The sequence below is a fragment of the Sander vitreus genome, chromosome 14, assembly GCF_031162955.1.
Source record: "Sander vitreus isolate 19-12246 chromosome 14, sanVit1, whole genome shotgun sequence".
Lineage (NCBI taxonomy): Eukaryota > Metazoa > Chordata > Actinopteri > Perciformes > Percidae > Sander > Sander vitreus.
Window position 1 is genome coordinate 26,619,402 of NC_135868.1, and position 18,947 is coordinate 26,638,348.

Genomic DNA, 18,947 nt, shown 5'->3' on the forward strand with positions numbered 1-18,947 from the left:
ATCCGGCCTAAATGAGTAACGGCGCAATCCCGGAAGTGGAACGTCATGGATATAGACTACACAAGAGGTAACTGTTACGACCTCGTCTTTTGGGTAGTCGTTTGTTGATATGATATCAGTTTATTGTCTTTTGAGTGGTGGTGGCTGATAGGGAAATACTAACGTGACATGAGGGGGCGTGTGTGTGTGAGGCTGATGATGACGGAGATCCAAATAGAAGTGTGAGGAACAGAGGCAGAACCAACGCCAGACCACAGACACGCTGAAGAGAAACACTGGGAGAAAAACTGTTTGGACGGAAAAGACTTTGCGTTCTTGCGTTCTTCAACGAGGAAATGCTGGGGCTGGCACACCCCAGAGAGATAACGCTGGAGCAGCTCACAAGGAAATTGAAATCAATGTATTGATTAATTGTAGTTAAACATTATAAAAGTCTAGCCTGAAAGTTCATTCTTGGTCTTTAAAGTGCTCATATTATGCTCATCTTCAGGTTCATAATTGTATTTAGAGGTTATATCAGAATAGGTTTACATTGTTTAATTTTCAAAAAACACCATATTTTTGTTGTACTGCACATTGCTGCAGCTCCTCTTTTCACCCTGTGTGTTGAGCTCTCTGTTTCAGCTAGACTCTTTGTTGGGAGTTGCATATGCGCAGTAGCTAGGTAAGGACTACTAGCCAGTCAGAAGCAGAGTATGAGGGCGTGCCACGCTAGCAGCTAGGCGAGCATTATAACGTGTGTTACAAAGTGACGCACGTTTGTCTCTGAAGTAAAGGCTGGACTACAATAGAGCTGTATGGAGCAGTTTGTGAGCAGTGTTTTCTATTGGAGATGGTAAGTCCCTTTGGGGTGGACTTTGGGCTTTTTCACTTTTTAAACCTATAACATTCACAAAAAGATATAGCCTATAACACAATAAAGGTAAGGGGAAAAGCCAAAAAGTATAATATGAGCAGTTTAAAACAAGAGTTTGACAAAAAATAAAAAGTTGAACTCAAGGTTCAGTTAGACTAGACTACTATCTTTTTCTGAAGCTTTTTTTTTTCTCTCTCTCCATCCGCTGAGAAAAACTATACTGTGCAGTTTTAGCGTCTGAGCACAGCTAGGTAGGGATCATGCATATTGCGCCTCTCCTTGCTGTCTGTCAGACAAGACTGAGGGCACAGGAACCCACAGTGCGCCGTCTGCTAGGCTGGTACCTCAACACATTGTTAAAGCCGCTGGGAACCGCTCGTGAATCCCCGCTCTGTTTGTCTGAAGCCCGGACAGGACTAGTGACCGCGGAGCATCTTTTTCTTCTGCCGGCGGAGCGGAACACAGGGTGAGTGTCTGCGGCCAGCACACTGGCAGCTGCTCACACACCATTTGTTGACATTTTCACATTCAGCGCCATTTGCAGACAGGTACACCTACCGCCACTGTTATTGTTCCACTCTCACGCGCACTGCTTTCATTCCTGTCCGCAACCCGGGATAAAGTGTTTAAATGCATCTTATATGTACAGCGATGATTTTCATATTTTTCTTACAGAATGAATGTATTGAAAGGATAAATTGTAGCTAACGTTGTAAATGGTTTGGTATATCGGACATAATAAGGTGTACAGCGGCTAGTCTCCATGTTGTCCAGCAGCGATGGGGGGCAGTCACTATGTAGAACCCTGACGGAGACGGTTGGCTGTGGACAGTCAGCAGGGCTGCTTCTAGTCGCTCGGCCATGCTTTGATTCTTATTATGTTGCGATTTATAGGCTACTAGGGATGTCACGATACCAACAATCTACTCAGAACCATACCACCAAAAGCACAAGATAAAGAAAAAGAACAATAACAGGCTACTTAAACAGGAATTCCTTTATTTAAACAGTTGAACATTATTAAAAAAAACAACAATAGTGGCAACTCTGGATGGCATGATAGTAGAAATGTAGTCATCCATACCAGTACCAGGGACATTTCATGATTCTTGATAACACAATTAGATACCACGGGAAAAAAACAAAACAATAAATCCAATGTCCTCCTTTTATAACTCTATTTTAGGATAACAAGGATAACACTTGGGGGGGTTGGGACAGTGTCGTGTCACCCTTTTTATGGAGTGGAGGGGGCAGGAGAGCGAGATTTCCTTTTAATCTGGAGAAAAGGTCAGTGTTCTGGACCCCCAGCCCGCTGCTCAGAAGCCTGACGCCCGCACACAGCCAGCGTACGCTAACCTGTTCATGAGTTTACCTGAAACTCCCAGACAGCAAGCATGTTCAGACTGTTTCTCTTTGCCGTTGTTGTTTTCACATAGAACCGGGCTGCTTAAAGTTAACTGAACTGATGTTGTAGAGGTCCGCTAAAACAAGCGCTAAAATTAGCTAATAGTCAGTAGCTATCGTAGCTAACGTTAGGCTCTGTGTGAAAAACAAGGGCAGAGAGAAACAGATTTACTCACGCTGTCAGTGAGCCCGGTACACAGAGACGACAGTGTGTTCCATTCACCTTGGAACTGGAAAGCTGGCAATGATGTCACACTCGCATTGCCAGACCTTCCTCCACAGCACTGCAAAGGAGGGTCTGGCTAGTCCACACAGAATTCTGGGATGGGAGAAAAACGTGCTCTGGTTATTTGTCATTTCTTTAAACCAATCTCAATCATCTTGGGGGTAGCAACGGTGCTTCTGCAAAATAGCCTCGGGAAGAAACTTGTTTTGGTGGAACATGTGTACGTTTAAAAGTTGTTTTAGTCGTGCAACAGAAAACTCAGACTGGACAGATAGTCTAGCTAGCTGTCTGGATTTACCCTGCACAGCTCTGAGGAGCAGTTAACCATAGTCCTTAGAAATCCACTGGAGGTTAGAACGCCAACACAAAGGAAGAGGAAGGGGACGGACATCCGGCCTAAATGCGTGAAATCCAGCGGAACGGAGCAATCCCGGAAGTGGAACGTCGTGGATATAGACTACACCTGAGCTGACCGGGTTTCATTAAAACAAGTCGGATTTCACTGTGGGGTTAGCTCTAGCCAGGTTTACCCATTGTTAGCAATACCAGTTTATAACAACGCATTATGCTGTTTTTTTGTGCATACAAACAGTATAACAACATGTCCACAGACAGTCCTGTCCTCTGTTGGACAGTACTGTGTGTACGACTGATTTAGTGTAACTAGAACACTTGTAGGCATACACTGCCCCCGTCAGGTCAGGAAGAATCACATCCCCCCGGTACATACGGTACTGTAGAAAAACGAGTCACGTTTTCAGAATTTTGGTATCGAGTTGGCACCAAAGTATCGGTTCTTGTGACATCCTTAATATAAACGTTCCAATTTTCTTTATAAACTATTAGTATTGTTATTATTACTGTAAATGCACAATTAACAGGCAAAATAGCAGGTATTATCTTAACGTAGGCCTATATAAAACCACAGAGTTTTTTCTTCCTTCGTCCACGCAAGCAATGTTTGTGTCGCCACGCCCCCGAGTTTAGAAGCCACTGACTTAAATCATAGATTAAGGTCTTCTTTATCACATAAACACAGACTTTTGCACATTTTTTCCAATATTACCATCAGAGCAAAGTAATCAGCTTCCACAAGTTAACTATAAGCTATTAAATTATATAAATACCTGGAGTCATTTTCTGCATTCTATTTATTTACAAAGCACTTTGTGACAAACTTCCTTGGTTTCTCACATGTCTTTTAAAGGGGTGATAGAATGATTATATAGGGTATTTCACACTGTTCCTTAAGGTCTCCAAATAGGGTATGTAACATTGGTTGGGCTGAAAATGGCCCGGGTGCTGTTCTATGCGCCCTAATGCATCCCTGTAAAATAGCCCTGGATTGTAAGTGGAAGTGAGAGGTTTTCTCCCTTATATGGTATGCTCATGAATATTTAGATGAGCTGCACGCTGATTGGTTGGTTTACAACGAGCGACACACACACACACACACACACACACACACACACACACACACACAGCCCCACCCCTCTTTACAACGAGCTGAGCGAAGCTGCAGAGGCTCCAGTGTTGCCAACTTAGCGACTTTATTGCTAGATTTAGCGACTTTTCAGAACCCCCTTAGCGACATTTTTTCCAAAAAGCGACTAGCGACAAATCTTGAGACTTTCTGTAGAAAAGATGCCAGCATTGTCTGGCCAGCATGCAAAGGTATTTCTCTCTTGTGGCAGCCAAAACAGTCACTTCTTTCTTCTGTTCTGTGACTGAGGAGCAGCCCCTCCCCTCTCTGCTTTCTTCTCACACAGCAGCACTAATCAGAAGGGGAGACAGCGAGTTACACCCGCAATCGCTTGTGGAGCATTATAATTTCGAAAAACCACAGGTCTTATAATGGATATGTGTGTTGAGTTATTTAAACAAACGATCGGGGAAATAAACGCCTCTTGTCCGCGAGTCTCCTGATAGAGCTCCAGCCAGCTCACAACAAGTCTGTTAAGGTGGACAGGCCGGGTGGCAAGCCAGCAACCCTGGCAGGCACCCGCCGGCTGTCACGTCAGACTGTGGAGCTTCTGAACTCTGACACAGTCACACAGTCGAACCAAATATAAAGCGGCCCATATTTGAGCTCTACATAGTTGATTTCTCACATAAAAAAGTCTCAGAAGTGAATTTAGTAATGAAATAGCAGACAAACATTGTATAAAGTGTCTAAGATCTGCGCAACCAACATTCAGAACACCAGCTGTTCTCAAACCAGTGGTTTATATGTAAATTTTGGGGCGTGACAAAGGTACAGACTAGAGCCAAATAAGGTACAGCCACCGAGTTGACGTCAACTACTGGCTTTGTTGAGATTCGCCCGTTTTCAGCGGCAGTTTCAAATTGTGAGATTTGGATAGGAAAGAGGTGTTAATGGGACTTTGAGGTACTATGTATGCCTATTTTACCCACCAAACTGTCGTAATTCAACTATGACAAGGTAAACTCGGTTTTGCATTCTATCACCCCTTTTAAGGTCCCAAGACTATTTGGTGCTCCAAATTTATCACATTAGTATGTTGAGTTTGGGAAAGTGGGTCTTCCAATGCACAAGTGGACCAATCTGCAGAAGCATAAACAATTAGACAAGCTTATACCTTCACCAGAGATGTGCTCATAGGTTTATTGGAAATGAATCATTCAGCATGAAAAAGCATAAGCGACTAATCGGTTGTGATTAGTTGACTAAGAGGGTGCAAGCCCTGTCAGAGTAGCATCACAATGGTTTTAAAGCTGTTGCTTTAAATGGCAATAAGATAGTATTTTGGTATTCTCCTTATAACATGGCTGCAAGCAGCCAGTCAGAATGCAAATGGCTCCCTAAACTGCCTAACCCTAATCTTTCAGTGTATTTTTTCTTTAATCACAGATGTGTAGACTCTGGATATTGATTGCTTCCATCACAGGACATCTGAATCCCTAAGGCCTAGTTAGAGGGGTGACCCGGCACAGATGCTGTGTTAGGGCTCAGCCCTCTGTTTTTGTGTTTTATCAAATATCCCCACCTCTGATTTCATGTGGGTCAGGCCAACTCAGTTTGTGGCTTGTTTGCAGAGCTGGTGTGTGGATCCAGCGGTGACTGATAGACATCCAGCTTCCTGTGGCCTCCACAGCAGCCTTTAATCCCACACAGGGCCCGATTAATTTTAAAGCCGCTTTCAGTCCTTAAGCTCATTTCCACCACTCTGACTCAGGCTACCATGCAGCCAGAAATACAGATGCTTAAGTATGTTTTCACTTTTTACAAATGCATTTTAGTTTTAACCTTTGAACCTTACTCTGAGGCCAAATCTAAGAATCGATTTGAAATATTAAAACTGGTTCACATCGCTACTTTGACCCCAGAAAGCCAGTGAGGGTTTGGATGTTTTGGTGCTCAATGATGAAATGAATATCTTTTCCATCAGCTGAGCGTCAGGAGATTGTTTGAATGTTAACCGAGGAGATGGACAAAGATGGAAAGCAGTGATGTGTGTTGTGTGCTCTGTGGATGTTTGTATAGGGCTGGGTAGATGGACTGACTCCTGACCTCACAGCAGCTTTTTTTAACCTTTAGCATGTGGAGCAGCAGAGCTGCTTTGTTTAATTCCCATCAGTGAGAATCTGTCTTGTGGTCAGTCAGTGTGTCTCTCTGTCCAGATATCTCGACAACGTTTTTAGATTGTCATGGAATTTGGTTATGTAGTAATGGTCCCCAGATACATAAATACTTTTGATTTTGCCGACCTGTTTTCTTCTAGACAAATTTTAGCTCAACCACTTATAAGCCTCAAAGAATAGCAAAACTGTCAGTGTGCTGTCTGTTACACAGTTGGAGATGCATTCTGGGATAGGCGGAAAAAAACCTTTAAACCAATCCCAGTGGTCTTGGGCGGTGCTAAGCCCAGACGCAGCGATGAAGTTAACTGTTGACACAATACAGTAACGTGAGCTAATTAAATTAGCTGATACATGGTTAAACCTCATTGGTTCTTACCAGTGTATCTCCGTGTGTACTTCGTCAACAGCAATCCCACCAATTGCTCCCAAAATGTCCCAGTTAGAGAGGAAATGCCCTAAACATATTCTTTGTAAATCTTTACAATCATTCCCCGAAAGAACCAAGCAGGCCTGCCTTGTTGCACCATCTACATTTTCTTCAAAACTTTGACATTTTTTTAGCGTGTAGCTCGCTAGCTCGAAGTTTGTTGTTTTCTGAAGAAAACAGAGTTTGAGAACGTCAACATACAAAGGGGAGGGGAAATGTACTTCTGTTGACACAGACTAGCTCTGTGTAACTAGGGTTGGGTACCAAGACCCGGTGCTAATACGGCACAGGTGCCTAAACGGTCGGTATCTACCAGACTGAATAGCAACGGGGATTTCGGTGCCTCATTTCGGTGCCCCATTAATGCCTGCTCTGCTCTCTGATGCTCCGACGTAGAGGCATCAGAAGCATCGCTGCATGTCACGCTAGTTAACACTATACTTGGCAGCAGGTAACGTTAGCCTAACGTTAGCTAGCAGCTAGGTTAAACACGGTTAAAATGCTGACAGCTAAACGGTGTAAAGTGTGACTGTATTTTCACTGTAGAGGATTCCAAAACCCAACAGTCTGAAAAAAACCACATGTTCGCACACGGTGCGTTCACTTGAAACTCGCCTCGCCAGGTGCATTCAAGTTATTGTAAAATACCCTTTTCCCATACAGTGGTCGTTTTTGTCGTTTACCAGCAATTTACTGCTGAAATGAGTTATTGTTATGTTATTGTAATTACATTTTTAATAAATCATTTAATTTTGACCATATGGCCTTATAAATGGTGGTGATGGCGTAGTGGATTAGACACATGCCTTTGGTGTGGGAGGTCTGGGTTCAATTCCCACTGTGATACATCAACCAATGTGACCCATAGTTGCCTCAGAGGCGTGTGGCCTCTGACATATATAGCAATTGTAAGTCGCTTTGGACATGTAATGACATGTAATAAATAAACATGCCCTTCTTAAATGTCACAGCTGTTGTTTTGTGCTCCTCCTTTTTTTATACAGTGTGTGTGTATATATATATATATATATATATATATATATATATATATATATATATATATATATATATATATATATATATTTATATTAAAGGGGTGAATATGGCCCTATTTGGAACGACAGCTTTTCTTCCAAATATGGTATGCTCATGAATATTTAGATATTTCTAAAGTACACAGCGCAGCTCGTGTGTGAGATCCTGAAAGAGCTCCAGCTCATAGCGGGTCTGCAAAGGGGGAGAGGCCGACCGGGAAGGCATCAAACCCGGGCGTCAGTCACCTCCTGTCACGGCAGATTGTGGAGCTCCTGAAGTCCGACACAGTCATACAAAATTTGCAATTAGCCATCAATTTTAGTAACACGGCGCATATTTGAGCTCTACATAGTTGATTTCTCGCATAAAAAAGTCTAGTGAATTTAGTAATGAAATAGCAGACGAACAATGTATAAAATTTCTGAGATCTGCGCGACCTATTAAGAAGACTAACTGACCTCAGATCAGTCAGTGGCCTATGTAAATGTTGGGGCCTTACAAAGATAGCAGGTAGAGCCAAATAAGGTAGGAGTTGAGGAGTTGACGTCAACTTTTAGCTTTGTTGAGATTCACCCGTTTTCAACAGCAGTTTCAAATTGTGAGATTTGCAGAGGAAAGAGGTGTCAATGGGACTTTGAGGTTCTCTGTATGTCCTTTTTACCCACCGAACTGTCGTTATTCAACTATGACGAGCTAAACTCGGTTTTGCATTCTATCAGCCCTTTAAATCTTTTTAAACTATCGGTTCAGGCACCGTTTAGAAAGTATTGTTTTAGCAACGCTAACGGAAAAAAATCTGTTATATGTACTGTTTGAGTTTGTGTGAGACAGCTGCTCTGTAATATAACTTGCTAACCCACATTGATTGTCTATTTTGAACCTGTGATTTTTTTGTGTGTGTTGTGGTTAAGGTGCAGTAATGGCTTTGAAGCATCCGCCCGAAATAAAACCGAGGCCTTCAACTAGCACTTAGAACGTTTCTGTGTTAGAGATTCCTGCCTGCAAACACTTTATAGCTCAGCTGAATAGTTAATTACGTTTTACTCTTTCATGACCCAGAAATATAATAGTCATAATACATAACCAGTAAGGCTGCTCCTCTGAGTCCATGAGTCAACTAATTGGTCGATTAGTCAATTTGTATCCTTTCTCATGCTGAATGAATTATTTAAAGAAACTTATAGGCACATCTCTGGTAAAAAGATTTAAAGTGTCGCAGTTCTGCTTTCAGGTAAAAAGGAGAAGCGTGAGAAGGTGGACAAGCTGTTTGTAGGTGAAGTTGTTGTTGTGCACTCATTGGTACACCTGGAGCTCTCCCTGTTCTCTGCCCTGTCAGCAGTGTGCGGCTGTGCCAGCGTCCACTCAGCACTGCACGCTGCCAGCAGCGTCTCTAACTTCATGTGGTGGCAAGCTGTGTTTCTACCGCCACAGCTTCCATCCTATCAGTGCCTGAGCATATGAAACATTTCAGGCTACACAGTAATGGCTCACAAAATATTGCTGCACCACGTCTGAAGGCAATTGACCTTTTTCACAGCAGACATTTTGATTTGTCATATTAGGAAAAGCACAGCTGAAATTGATAACCTCAACGATGGCTCAATTCCATCAAGTCATGTTGTCCCAGTAAGCTATTTCAGTGAGTCAGCACGCACAATACCAGGGCCTCTCCTAATACCCCATTTACACGTACAGTACATGGTTATTTTGAAAAACTGAGACATTTCCCTTTGTTTGTGCCTTTCGTTTACACCCAAACGGAGAATTCGCCTCTGAAAATGATTATTTCTAAAAACTCTGGCCAGAGTGGAGATTTTGGAAAACTTTGGTTGCACGTTTGCATGTAAACTGAGACAAACGGAGGTTTCATCTTTGTTCAAAAGAGAAAGAGGACGTGATTTGTTGCTGTTGTTGCTATTTTCGGGATTCTGATTGGCTAACGGCTTGAGCTTCTCGTTACACTGCCACCTACAGGTTTGGCATGCTCTTGACAGCATATACACGGGTTCGTGCGCACAATGTTATTTTTGAAAACGGAGAGGGTGATATGTCTGTTAATGAAAATAGCTGGCCACGTGTAATCGTAGCCTAAGTGGAATGCAGCCATCATGAATGGTTTTGAATACACCTGTGCTTTTCCTACTATGACATGTCAAAATGTCTGCCGTGAAAAAGTTCTATAGTATTCATATTTGTTAAGGAAGGTCCCACTCAAAGACATGGCCTTGTCCTTGTCTTACTGCCCATCTGCTCTTTGTTATCTTAGTGTGGGTGGGGGTTAATCGATTCACGTATCGTCTCGTGACTTTGTTTGAATTTTGCTTTTCCCCAAATTCAGTATCTTTTATTTGTTATTTTACCGATTGACCTTAATATTTCCTGTTTATAAGGTACTGCCGACAGCGACTACATCATATGCGTTTCCAGGGAAAGCAGAAAAAGCAGAAACATGTTATGTTCTTCTTTACAAAGTAAATAAATGTCAGACTGACTGACTGACATGTGATGTTCATTCATTCATTTAGAAATATCTCATGATATATTGTCTCTAGAAGGGTTTTATTCAACTTTAGTTTTGGTTAAAGAAGGAAAAGAAAATCCCAATACTCAATAAATCGAATCGCAATACTTCTAGAATCACAATGAATGAAAATCGCAATACAAATCCAATCGGCAGCCATGTATCGGGAAAGAATCTCATCGGGACAAAAGCATATCGTCCCAGCACTTATCTTAATATGATGAATGGTACAAAAGGAGATAAGTGCGCACACTTGAAACTTACTGAGGCCCAAAGCCCTGGTTTCACGCTCAGCTGATACACATACTGTACATCACCTATACATAAACAAAGATGTGGGAAAATGACATACACAACAGATAATGTTAACAAGGGCTGCAACAAACTTTAATTAATTAATTTTTTAGTGTGGATTAATCTGTGGATTATTTTCTGGATGAATAGATTAGTGGTTTGGTCTATTGTCACGGAAATACCTTGGGAAAACATGGTACTATGGATAGGTCTAGGGCCGTCCAGCAGGTCTAGCAGCCATGTACATTAAACCACAGAGTTAAGCGCCAGGCTAAAGATAAAGGTGGAATGGCCTACCTGGTCGTAGCCCTGGCGCCGCTGCGCTCCGTCTGTCCAGTAGCTCACTTCTTGTCCCGGTCAACCTCCATGCTCCGTTGACAGTTCACTTGTAGACCCCTAAGACACGGCCATCAAACACCAGCACAACCTGATGGGTTGAGAGGGACTCTTGGTCTCAACACTCAGCAATAAATGTCTTTCCTCCTCTGACTCTTCTCCTCGATCTGTCCTCCACTTCTGCTTTGTAAACTCCTGGCTGCTCTGTGACGCAGGTTAGGCTGCATTCAGACAGGAAACAGCGATGGGAGTTTCTCTGAAACATCTGTGTGACGTCCTGTTCTGTTCTTTAACCCTCAATGTAGCACAAGTGGACTTTGTATTTCACAGTTACTGTTTTCGGTCAGATGGTTTATAGATCTGGACGTTTCCGAGCGCACTTGGAGGCAGCTTCATTTCCCGGAGAAAGAGAGAAAGAAAAGAGACGGAGGGACTGAGGAAACAGCTGTTCCACAAACCCCCGGCCAGTTTAGTGCTTGTGTTTGGTGTTTTAAAACTCTCTTGTGGCAGAGATAGAGGCAGTGATGTTTCCTGTTTCCTGTATGGGAATCTCACACCGCCTCAAAAAACGCTTCAGAGGAAAGGACATCTCATCTCTCTAAAACACATGTGCTCGTTGCCAGTGGCGCAAAAAGTGGGTTTGCACTATATGTGGCGCGATGGTAAAAAAAGATAATCTTTTTTTGGTATTTTCAATATGTAGCTGCTGTTGTGCGTTTCTAAATCATTTCTGCATTTCCTCAATGTTATTATATAACATTTTAGAGGACTAACAGGCTAGAGTAGGCGCCCTGTCTCATAAGATTCCATCATAGAATGTTGACATAGAAGGGGGGTGGGAGCGGGTGGGCGCCGTGAGCGCTGAGTGAGCAGGTACGAGCGTACGAGTAGTAAGTTGCCGTCTATGGAAAAAGTTCAAAGCAAAACAGCTTTTGAGAGGCAACAGGTAGGATTTAAAGTGTGACATCTGTGCTTGGAGACTTGCAAATATTCATGTTAACAGACTAGCTAGCGTTTGCTAGCACTGGGAATGTAGCAGCCAAATGGGGGTTTACGGCTAGCTTAGAATATGCAAAACCGAGGTTGCTGAGCTGAAAACTGATAAATATAAGGTAGCATGTACAATAAATGACAAGAATCTGTAAAACATAACTAATGCTATAACTCTGGTTTACCATGGAATCATGCATAGATTTGCTACCAAACTTGGAGGCTTGCAAATATTCATGCTAAGAGACTGGCTAGTGTTTGCTAACTTAATGCAAACCAGTATTGCTGATAGCTACATTTAGATTTTGGTTAAACCCTATGGTACCAATCCCATGCATGACATATCTCAATTTTATTAAGGTAAAATAGCAACTGGTAAATATAAGGTAGCATGCACAATAAATGACAAGAAAAATAAATAAATATGAAAAAAAAAAATTATATATATATATATATATCGATCATATCGCAGATTAATCCATTCCATATTGACGTTTGCATACAGACGAAAATCTGGTGCCACTGCGCTTCTCTCTGCTGCTCTGAAACAGACGTTACAGGAAACACAAACCCCGCTGCATGTGACGCTAGTTAACACAATACTCAACAGCAGCTAACGTTAGCCTACCGCTAGCTAGTAGCTGGATTAAACACGGTTAAGATACTGACAGCTAACGCTAAACGGTGTAAAGTTTGACTGTGTTTTGCTGTAGAGGATTCAACACCGGGATGTAACAATCTGCAGCTGCCGTCAGAGAAACAACACAACACAACACAATGAAACTGGTAAACTACATCCTCGTGGTGCATTTGAAGTTATTGTAAATGTCCTTTTCCTATCTGGTTGTTGTTTTTGTCGTTCAACAGCAATTTACTAGTGAAATAAGTTATTGTTATTGTCATACATTATTATTAAATCATTTAATGTTGACCATATGGCCTTAGCAATAAACAAGCCGTTCTTTAATGTCACCAACTGTTGTTTAGTACCCTTTTTTTTTCTTTTCTTTTTTGACTTTCTTAAAAAGTATCGGTTCAGGCACCGTTAATTATGTATGCGATTAATTTCGATTAATTAATCACAGAGTATGTAATTAATTAGATTACATTTTTTAATCGATTGACAGCCCTAATATATATATATATATATATATATATATATATATATATATATATATATATATATATATATATATATAAAATACAAAATGTGAATGTAATTTCAACAGCAGCACAACCTTACTGCATAATAGTTGTCTTATCTGATGCCATCACTAGGCTGATTTAAGAATTGAATTTAGGCTGCTATATTTAACAGTGAGTTCATTTCATTCAGGTGTGAGGATGGTGGATCAGGAAAGGCAGGGGAAGGCAACAGGTAGGTCTAACATTAGATGGAAGTGTAGGGGGAGCCACTTGATACCAACAGATTAATTTCTTAATATTATTAATATGGAAAAACTAATGATGACTAATGCCAAAATTGTTGCTGCATACCCCTCTGACACTGGGTAGTTGCGCCCCTGCTCGTTGCCTCTCTCCTGATTATCTCTTATGTTTTGAAAAATAGATTGCATGTGTTGTTTTAGAGCAGCATTATGCACATGATGATGTCACAGTTCCATCTGGTGGGTTAGGGAGTAGAGAAACAGTAAACTGCAGACACCAAGTGGACCCGGTGTCCACTGGGTGTCTCTGCCGCTCCATTTCAGATGCTGCTTATTATCACTTTGTCTTTGGCTTGGATTTCTTTTTTGACACGTCTACAAATCTACCCACATTGTTTTTTTGTGTGTTAAATCAAGCTGACGTGCTGCATGGAAGGGCTATGTGGTCCATAAGTCCATCCTACTCATCATTTTACAAATAAAAAGACATTTACCACTAGCACCACCAGTCACTTTAGCACTGCTTTAATAGCATCAAGAACCCACCCACCCCCACGCACACCACACACAGCTAGATAGATGATCAACAGCTTGAACCCACACTAAACCAGGACCCAAAAATGTGCTATTTTGCATCTATTTTTAGAAACATTATTTTCAAGCTGCCGCCTGATGCAGTAATGATCCAGTGACGGTTAGTGTTTCATGAGAAAACACTTCTATTTGTTGGGTCTGATGCTGTTCTGAGTTGTAAGCAGAGTATGACCTCCAGCGTCACACACAACGGCTGGAAACAAAGGCTGCAACATTGATATCAAGTCGTTTTTTAACACAGAGCCGACGCCATTTGGCCTTTCAACAATGTTTTCTTTTCTTTAGTACCTATTCTCCCATCTTTTGGTTTGTGTGACAGAGTTGGTGGCTCTTCAGCGGGGGGGGGACTTGTCTCATTCGTGGTCTGATAAACAGTAAATTCATCAATTTCACTGCCACATACTGCCATTTCCCAAGCTGCTGTAGCTGTCATGTGTTGCCACTTTGAATTTAAGATTGAATCCAATAAACAGACTACGGTTGCACAATATTGACAAAATGTGAAATTGCACAATTGAGCATGAATATTGCAATATCGATAATAATTTCGATATTCTTAAATGTATATAAAAACGCAAAAGTTGTGGGAAAACACGTCCAAATAGATTAATATAATATCAAAACAACACAAGGGTTTATTTAAACTGACAATAGTACCTGAATAAATAAATAGATTTTTTTTCGGGATATTACTATGCACTCATCGTCCAGTGTCTTCTGGTGGTTTTTGAGGTGAGAAAAGAGGTTGGTTGTATTGTCTCTTACGCGCTGTACGAACATACACTGCATAAGCTGTGCATAAGCTTGAGGAACATCTGTTGGCTTAAAGCCAAAGTACTTCCACGCTGGCGAGGAGGCATTATTTTTGGCTACTAACGTTTCCACTTCAATCTCCATAGTTTCGTCGTCTCCCTAAGTCACCCTCATGTTCTTACTTTTCTGTCTCTTTCCTTTCGATCCACACACTCACTTCGCAGTTCACTCTGTCCTCTCTATCTCCCACTTCACTCACACTTTCTCTATCTCCCACTTCACTCACGCTGTCGAACTGTACGCGTGTGACAGGGCAACTGGCCCTATGAAATGTATAAATTGATCGCCGCATCTCTCCACAAAGTACACGGAATGTCACATACTTTTCGGGATATTTTCAATATTGATATTGCAAAAACGACATTGAGTCCATATATCGTGCACCCCTAAAATTAGGGATGCACAGAGAGAAAATGTTGCATATTAATATTGCTTTTTTGGCCAACAACCAATATTTCACAATGTCTATGTGATCTGTATACAAGAAGTCTCTATGATAAATATATTTTGTATATCCTGAGTAAACAGTTTTTAAGTTTTTAAAGGTGAATTTAAAAAAAGGAGTCAAAAAACAACATAAAAGAATATCCAAATCCTGAAATTACATTTGGCCTACGTACTGTAGCTGTCAGCTGATGCAGATGAAGTGTCTGTGAGTGGGCACACGCCTGGGCTGTGAATAGGAGCACACATTACCCACAGGAGCAGTCGTGATGCTGATCGGGCCATGATGGAAAACAGGTCAATACAATTAGATAAAAACACACACACACACACACACACACACACACACACACACACACACACACACAGTGCGTTTCACTATCTTTGTGGGGACCCGTCATTGACATAATGCATTCCCTAGCCCCTTACCCTAACCTTAACCATCACAACTAAATACCCAACCTTAACCCTTACCCTCACCCTAACCATAACCTAATTCTAACCCTAATCCTAAAACCAAGTCTTAACCCTCAAACAGCCCTTTAACCTTGTGGGGTCCAGCATTTTGGGCCCCACAAGGCTGTGCAGACCCCACAAGTATACTGTGTTCCCCGGTTTTTGGACCCCACGAATATAGTTAAACAAGAACACACACACATACACACAAGTGCGTGGCACTATCTTTGTGGGGACCCATCATTCACATAATGCATTCCCTAGCCCCTTACCCTAACCTTAACCATCACAACTAAATGCCTAACCTTAACCGTTACCCTCACCCTAACCATAACCTAATTCTAACCCTAATCCTAAAACCAAGTCTTAACCCTCAAACAGCCCTTTAAAGTTGTGGGGTCCAGCATTTTGGCCCCACAAAGCTATCCAGACCCCACAAGTATACTGTATTCCCGGTTTTCGGACCCCACGAATATAGTTAAACAAGACCACACACACACACACACTCCAAAGCTACAGCTGTGTAAACCTGGGATGTGTCTTCCCTTCATGGGGACAAGACAATACTATACTATGAAATAGTTTTGTCCTTTTTGTTTGCTTTCTGTTTTTTGTGAATAAAGTTGCATTCATTAATTTTGACCAGGGGATAGCTTGACTAAACTTTGACATACCAGTCTGGTATAATCCAAAAGTTATATTCCTCTGATCCTCTGTAATAAAAATGTTTTATACTGAAAACATTTGAGAATGTTTTCCTATTTATGTGTGTGTGTGTGTGTGTGTGTGTGTGTGTGTGTGTGTGTGTGTGTGTGTGTGTGTGTGTTTTGAAAGAAAATGGTGGAAGAGACTAATCAGTAAAGTAGGAGGACATGTTGAGTCCAGCAGGTATACTTTTGAAACGAAGAACAAATTGCATGCTCATTGATAATAATACTACTGCTACTACTGCTGCTACTACTACTACTACTACTACTACTACTAATAATAATAATAATAATAATAATAATAAACTCCTAACTAATACAAGGTTTTCTCACCAAACCAAAGGGCTTTCTAAGAAGGTGTAAATCTGTCCAGCTGACTACCTGCCAACAATTAATGCTTCATTTATGCTATTTTAGTTATTTTTACCATTTTTCCTGGACTGGAATTGTACCTCGTATGATGTCATGTGACACATACATTGATTGATTTATGATTGATTGATTGATTGATTTATTGATTGGAGGTTTGATCTCTGTCTTGAAGCAAGATACAAAAAACCATTCCAGGTTCCTCCTATCCATGTGTCGAGCGTTTTAGAACAAGACACTAAAAGTCTCCAAATGTAAGTAACTTAAGCATAAAATATTACACCTTGCTGACTCACACAGTTAAGTTGAAAATGTGCTCAAATGTTTTCTGCAGTTAACCATTGTTTCTCCCGTTAGAATCAGCATCATAGTTGAGTGTTGGGGCTCTAAGATGGGGTGGTAACAGTCAAAGACCCCGCTTCCACCTGCTGTTAACATCTTCTTGGCTTGTCTGATTTGATTAGCATATATACACGGCTGCTTCTGGTTTTTAACTTGATTTTGTGTGTCTTGACAGCTGTTGCCATGACAACAGACGAGGCCGAGAGTCAGCAGAAGAAGCCGAGGCAGCAGGAGGAAGTGGGTCAGGACGCCGTGCCGCCCCCCTCCCCGGAGGAGCAGCCGTTCCGGCCTCGGAACCGCAACTCTGCTGGCCGCGGCCTCTCCCGCCTCTTCTCCTCTTTCCTGAAGAGGCGCTCGCACTGTGACAGCGAGGTGGGAGACAAGGACGACAAGGAAGAAGAAGAAGCTAAAGCCCCCATCGCCGACCCCGAACCTGAGCTGAGGACGGAGGGGGAGGCAGCGCTGGACCAGCACTCAGTCAGCAGTGCCGAGCCTCAGGTCTGTCTGTCTGTCTGTCTGTGTGGCTGCCTGTCTCTCTGTCCCTCTGTCTGTCTGTCTGTCTGTCTGTCTGCCTCTTTGCCTGTCTGCCTCTCTCCCTCTCTGTCTGTCTGTCTGTCTGCCTGCCTGTCTGTATGCCTGTCTCTCCGTCCCTGTCTGTCTGTGTCCACAGCGCATCTCTATCTGTTTAATAAAGAGATAAAGAGAAAGAGAGCGGTGAAAAAGGGTCATTTCATAATCATATTCCCATTAAATTAGTCTTTATTCTCCACTTCTTAGAGAACACAGAAAAAGGTTACTTCCCCAAAACAAGAGACACAAAGGCACAAGACACATTAAACACCAGGGAGGCTGAAAAGTGTGATACACACTCTCTGTGATACACACTCTCTGGTCCCCAAAGGCAATTCAAATAAAAAACAAGACAATTTCAAAGCGAACAGAAGGTGCAGTGTGCTGCTGTAGCGTTTCTCTGTTCCCTGATCTGTGTGGGCCAGTGACAACTCATGAGGCTGAGCAGAAACCTTTGTCCCAGCCGTCCGTTGGACCGTTTAACCTGACAGTAAAGAGATTGATGTCTTTAATGGTAACATATAGTCTAATTCTAAATATATCTAAATGTATAAGACTAAATCTGCCACAAGGACACATCATTAGAGTGTAGACTGCATCATAATCACAGTGTTTCTGTCAGGCTGTGCAGGTAGAGAAGAAAGAAGCTGAGGAGGAAGAGGAGGAGGAGGAGGAGGAGGAGGAGGAGGAGGAGGAGGAAGAAAAGGAGGGTGGAAAGGACAAAGACAACGCCACGGAGAAAGGAGACGAAGCTGCCCTGGAGAAGGAGGCCAAGGAGCAGGAGGAGGAGCAGGAGTGTGGCGGTGAGAGAGAGGAGGAGGGCGAGAAGATGGCCGAGGACGAGGCCAAAGCTCCCAGAGCTCCACGCCAAGCCAAGAGCATGCAGATCACTGTCGCGCTGCTGGACGACACACTCTACCAGTGTGAGCTGGATGTAAGAGCGCTTTATTTTTCATTCTTTCAGACATTATGCACACACTAAAGGAAAATTGCATTTCAGCTGGTTAAATGATTTTGCTTTGATATAACAAAAGTATCTGAACATATCAGTCACATACACGTTATAAAGCATCTAATGTTCCAGCAGCACGATTATGCAAGTTTATTTTAATGTATGTATCATTTTTATTAGGCCTACAGCGTATGACTATTTCCATTATTACTTACTTTTCTTGGTCAATGGGTTATTTGTTGAGTGTATCTGTCAGAGAATAGGAGCAAATCAGAGCCCAAGGTTTTGTCTTTGAGTTGCTTATTTTGTCAGATCAACAGTTAAAACATTCGCTTGGCGCTCCATTGGATGTATTTTTTAGTGATGATGTAATAAAAATATGCCAACAGACATTCAAAGCTTCATTCAAAATCCTCGACGGAAGCTTTGAATGTAAAAAAACAAACAAACAACGGAACAGCCGTAATCTGGATCCTTCTGTACTACATTTATTAGTAAAACTATTGTAAAAGCAGCTGTCTGCCATTATAACTACCTTGACATTTTCAGTCTGGATTTAGGCCCCAGCACAAACTGAGACTGCTCCTGTCAAGGTTCTGACTGACTTGAACGCTGGG

General features: G+C 42.0%; 1 protein-coding gene across 1 annotated transcript in view; it reads left to right on the forward strand.

Annotated features, from left to right (window-relative positions):
- Nucleotides 1-1,172: 1,172 nt before the first annotated feature.
- epb41a (erythrocyte membrane protein band 4.1a) overlaps nt 1,173-18,947 on the forward strand; it is a 72,185-nt gene continuing 54,410 nt past the window's right edge. Inside the window, exons 1-3 of the mRNA XM_078267897.1 lie at nt 1,173-1,322; nt 16,984-17,306; nt 18,001-18,312. Coding sequence (XP_078124023.1) covers nt 16,992-17,306; nt 18,001-18,312 — 627 coding nt within the window. The 5' untranslated portion in view covers nt 1,173-1,322; nt 16,984-16,991. The remainder of the gene's footprint in view (nt 1,323-16,983; nt 17,307-18,000; nt 18,313-18,947) is intronic.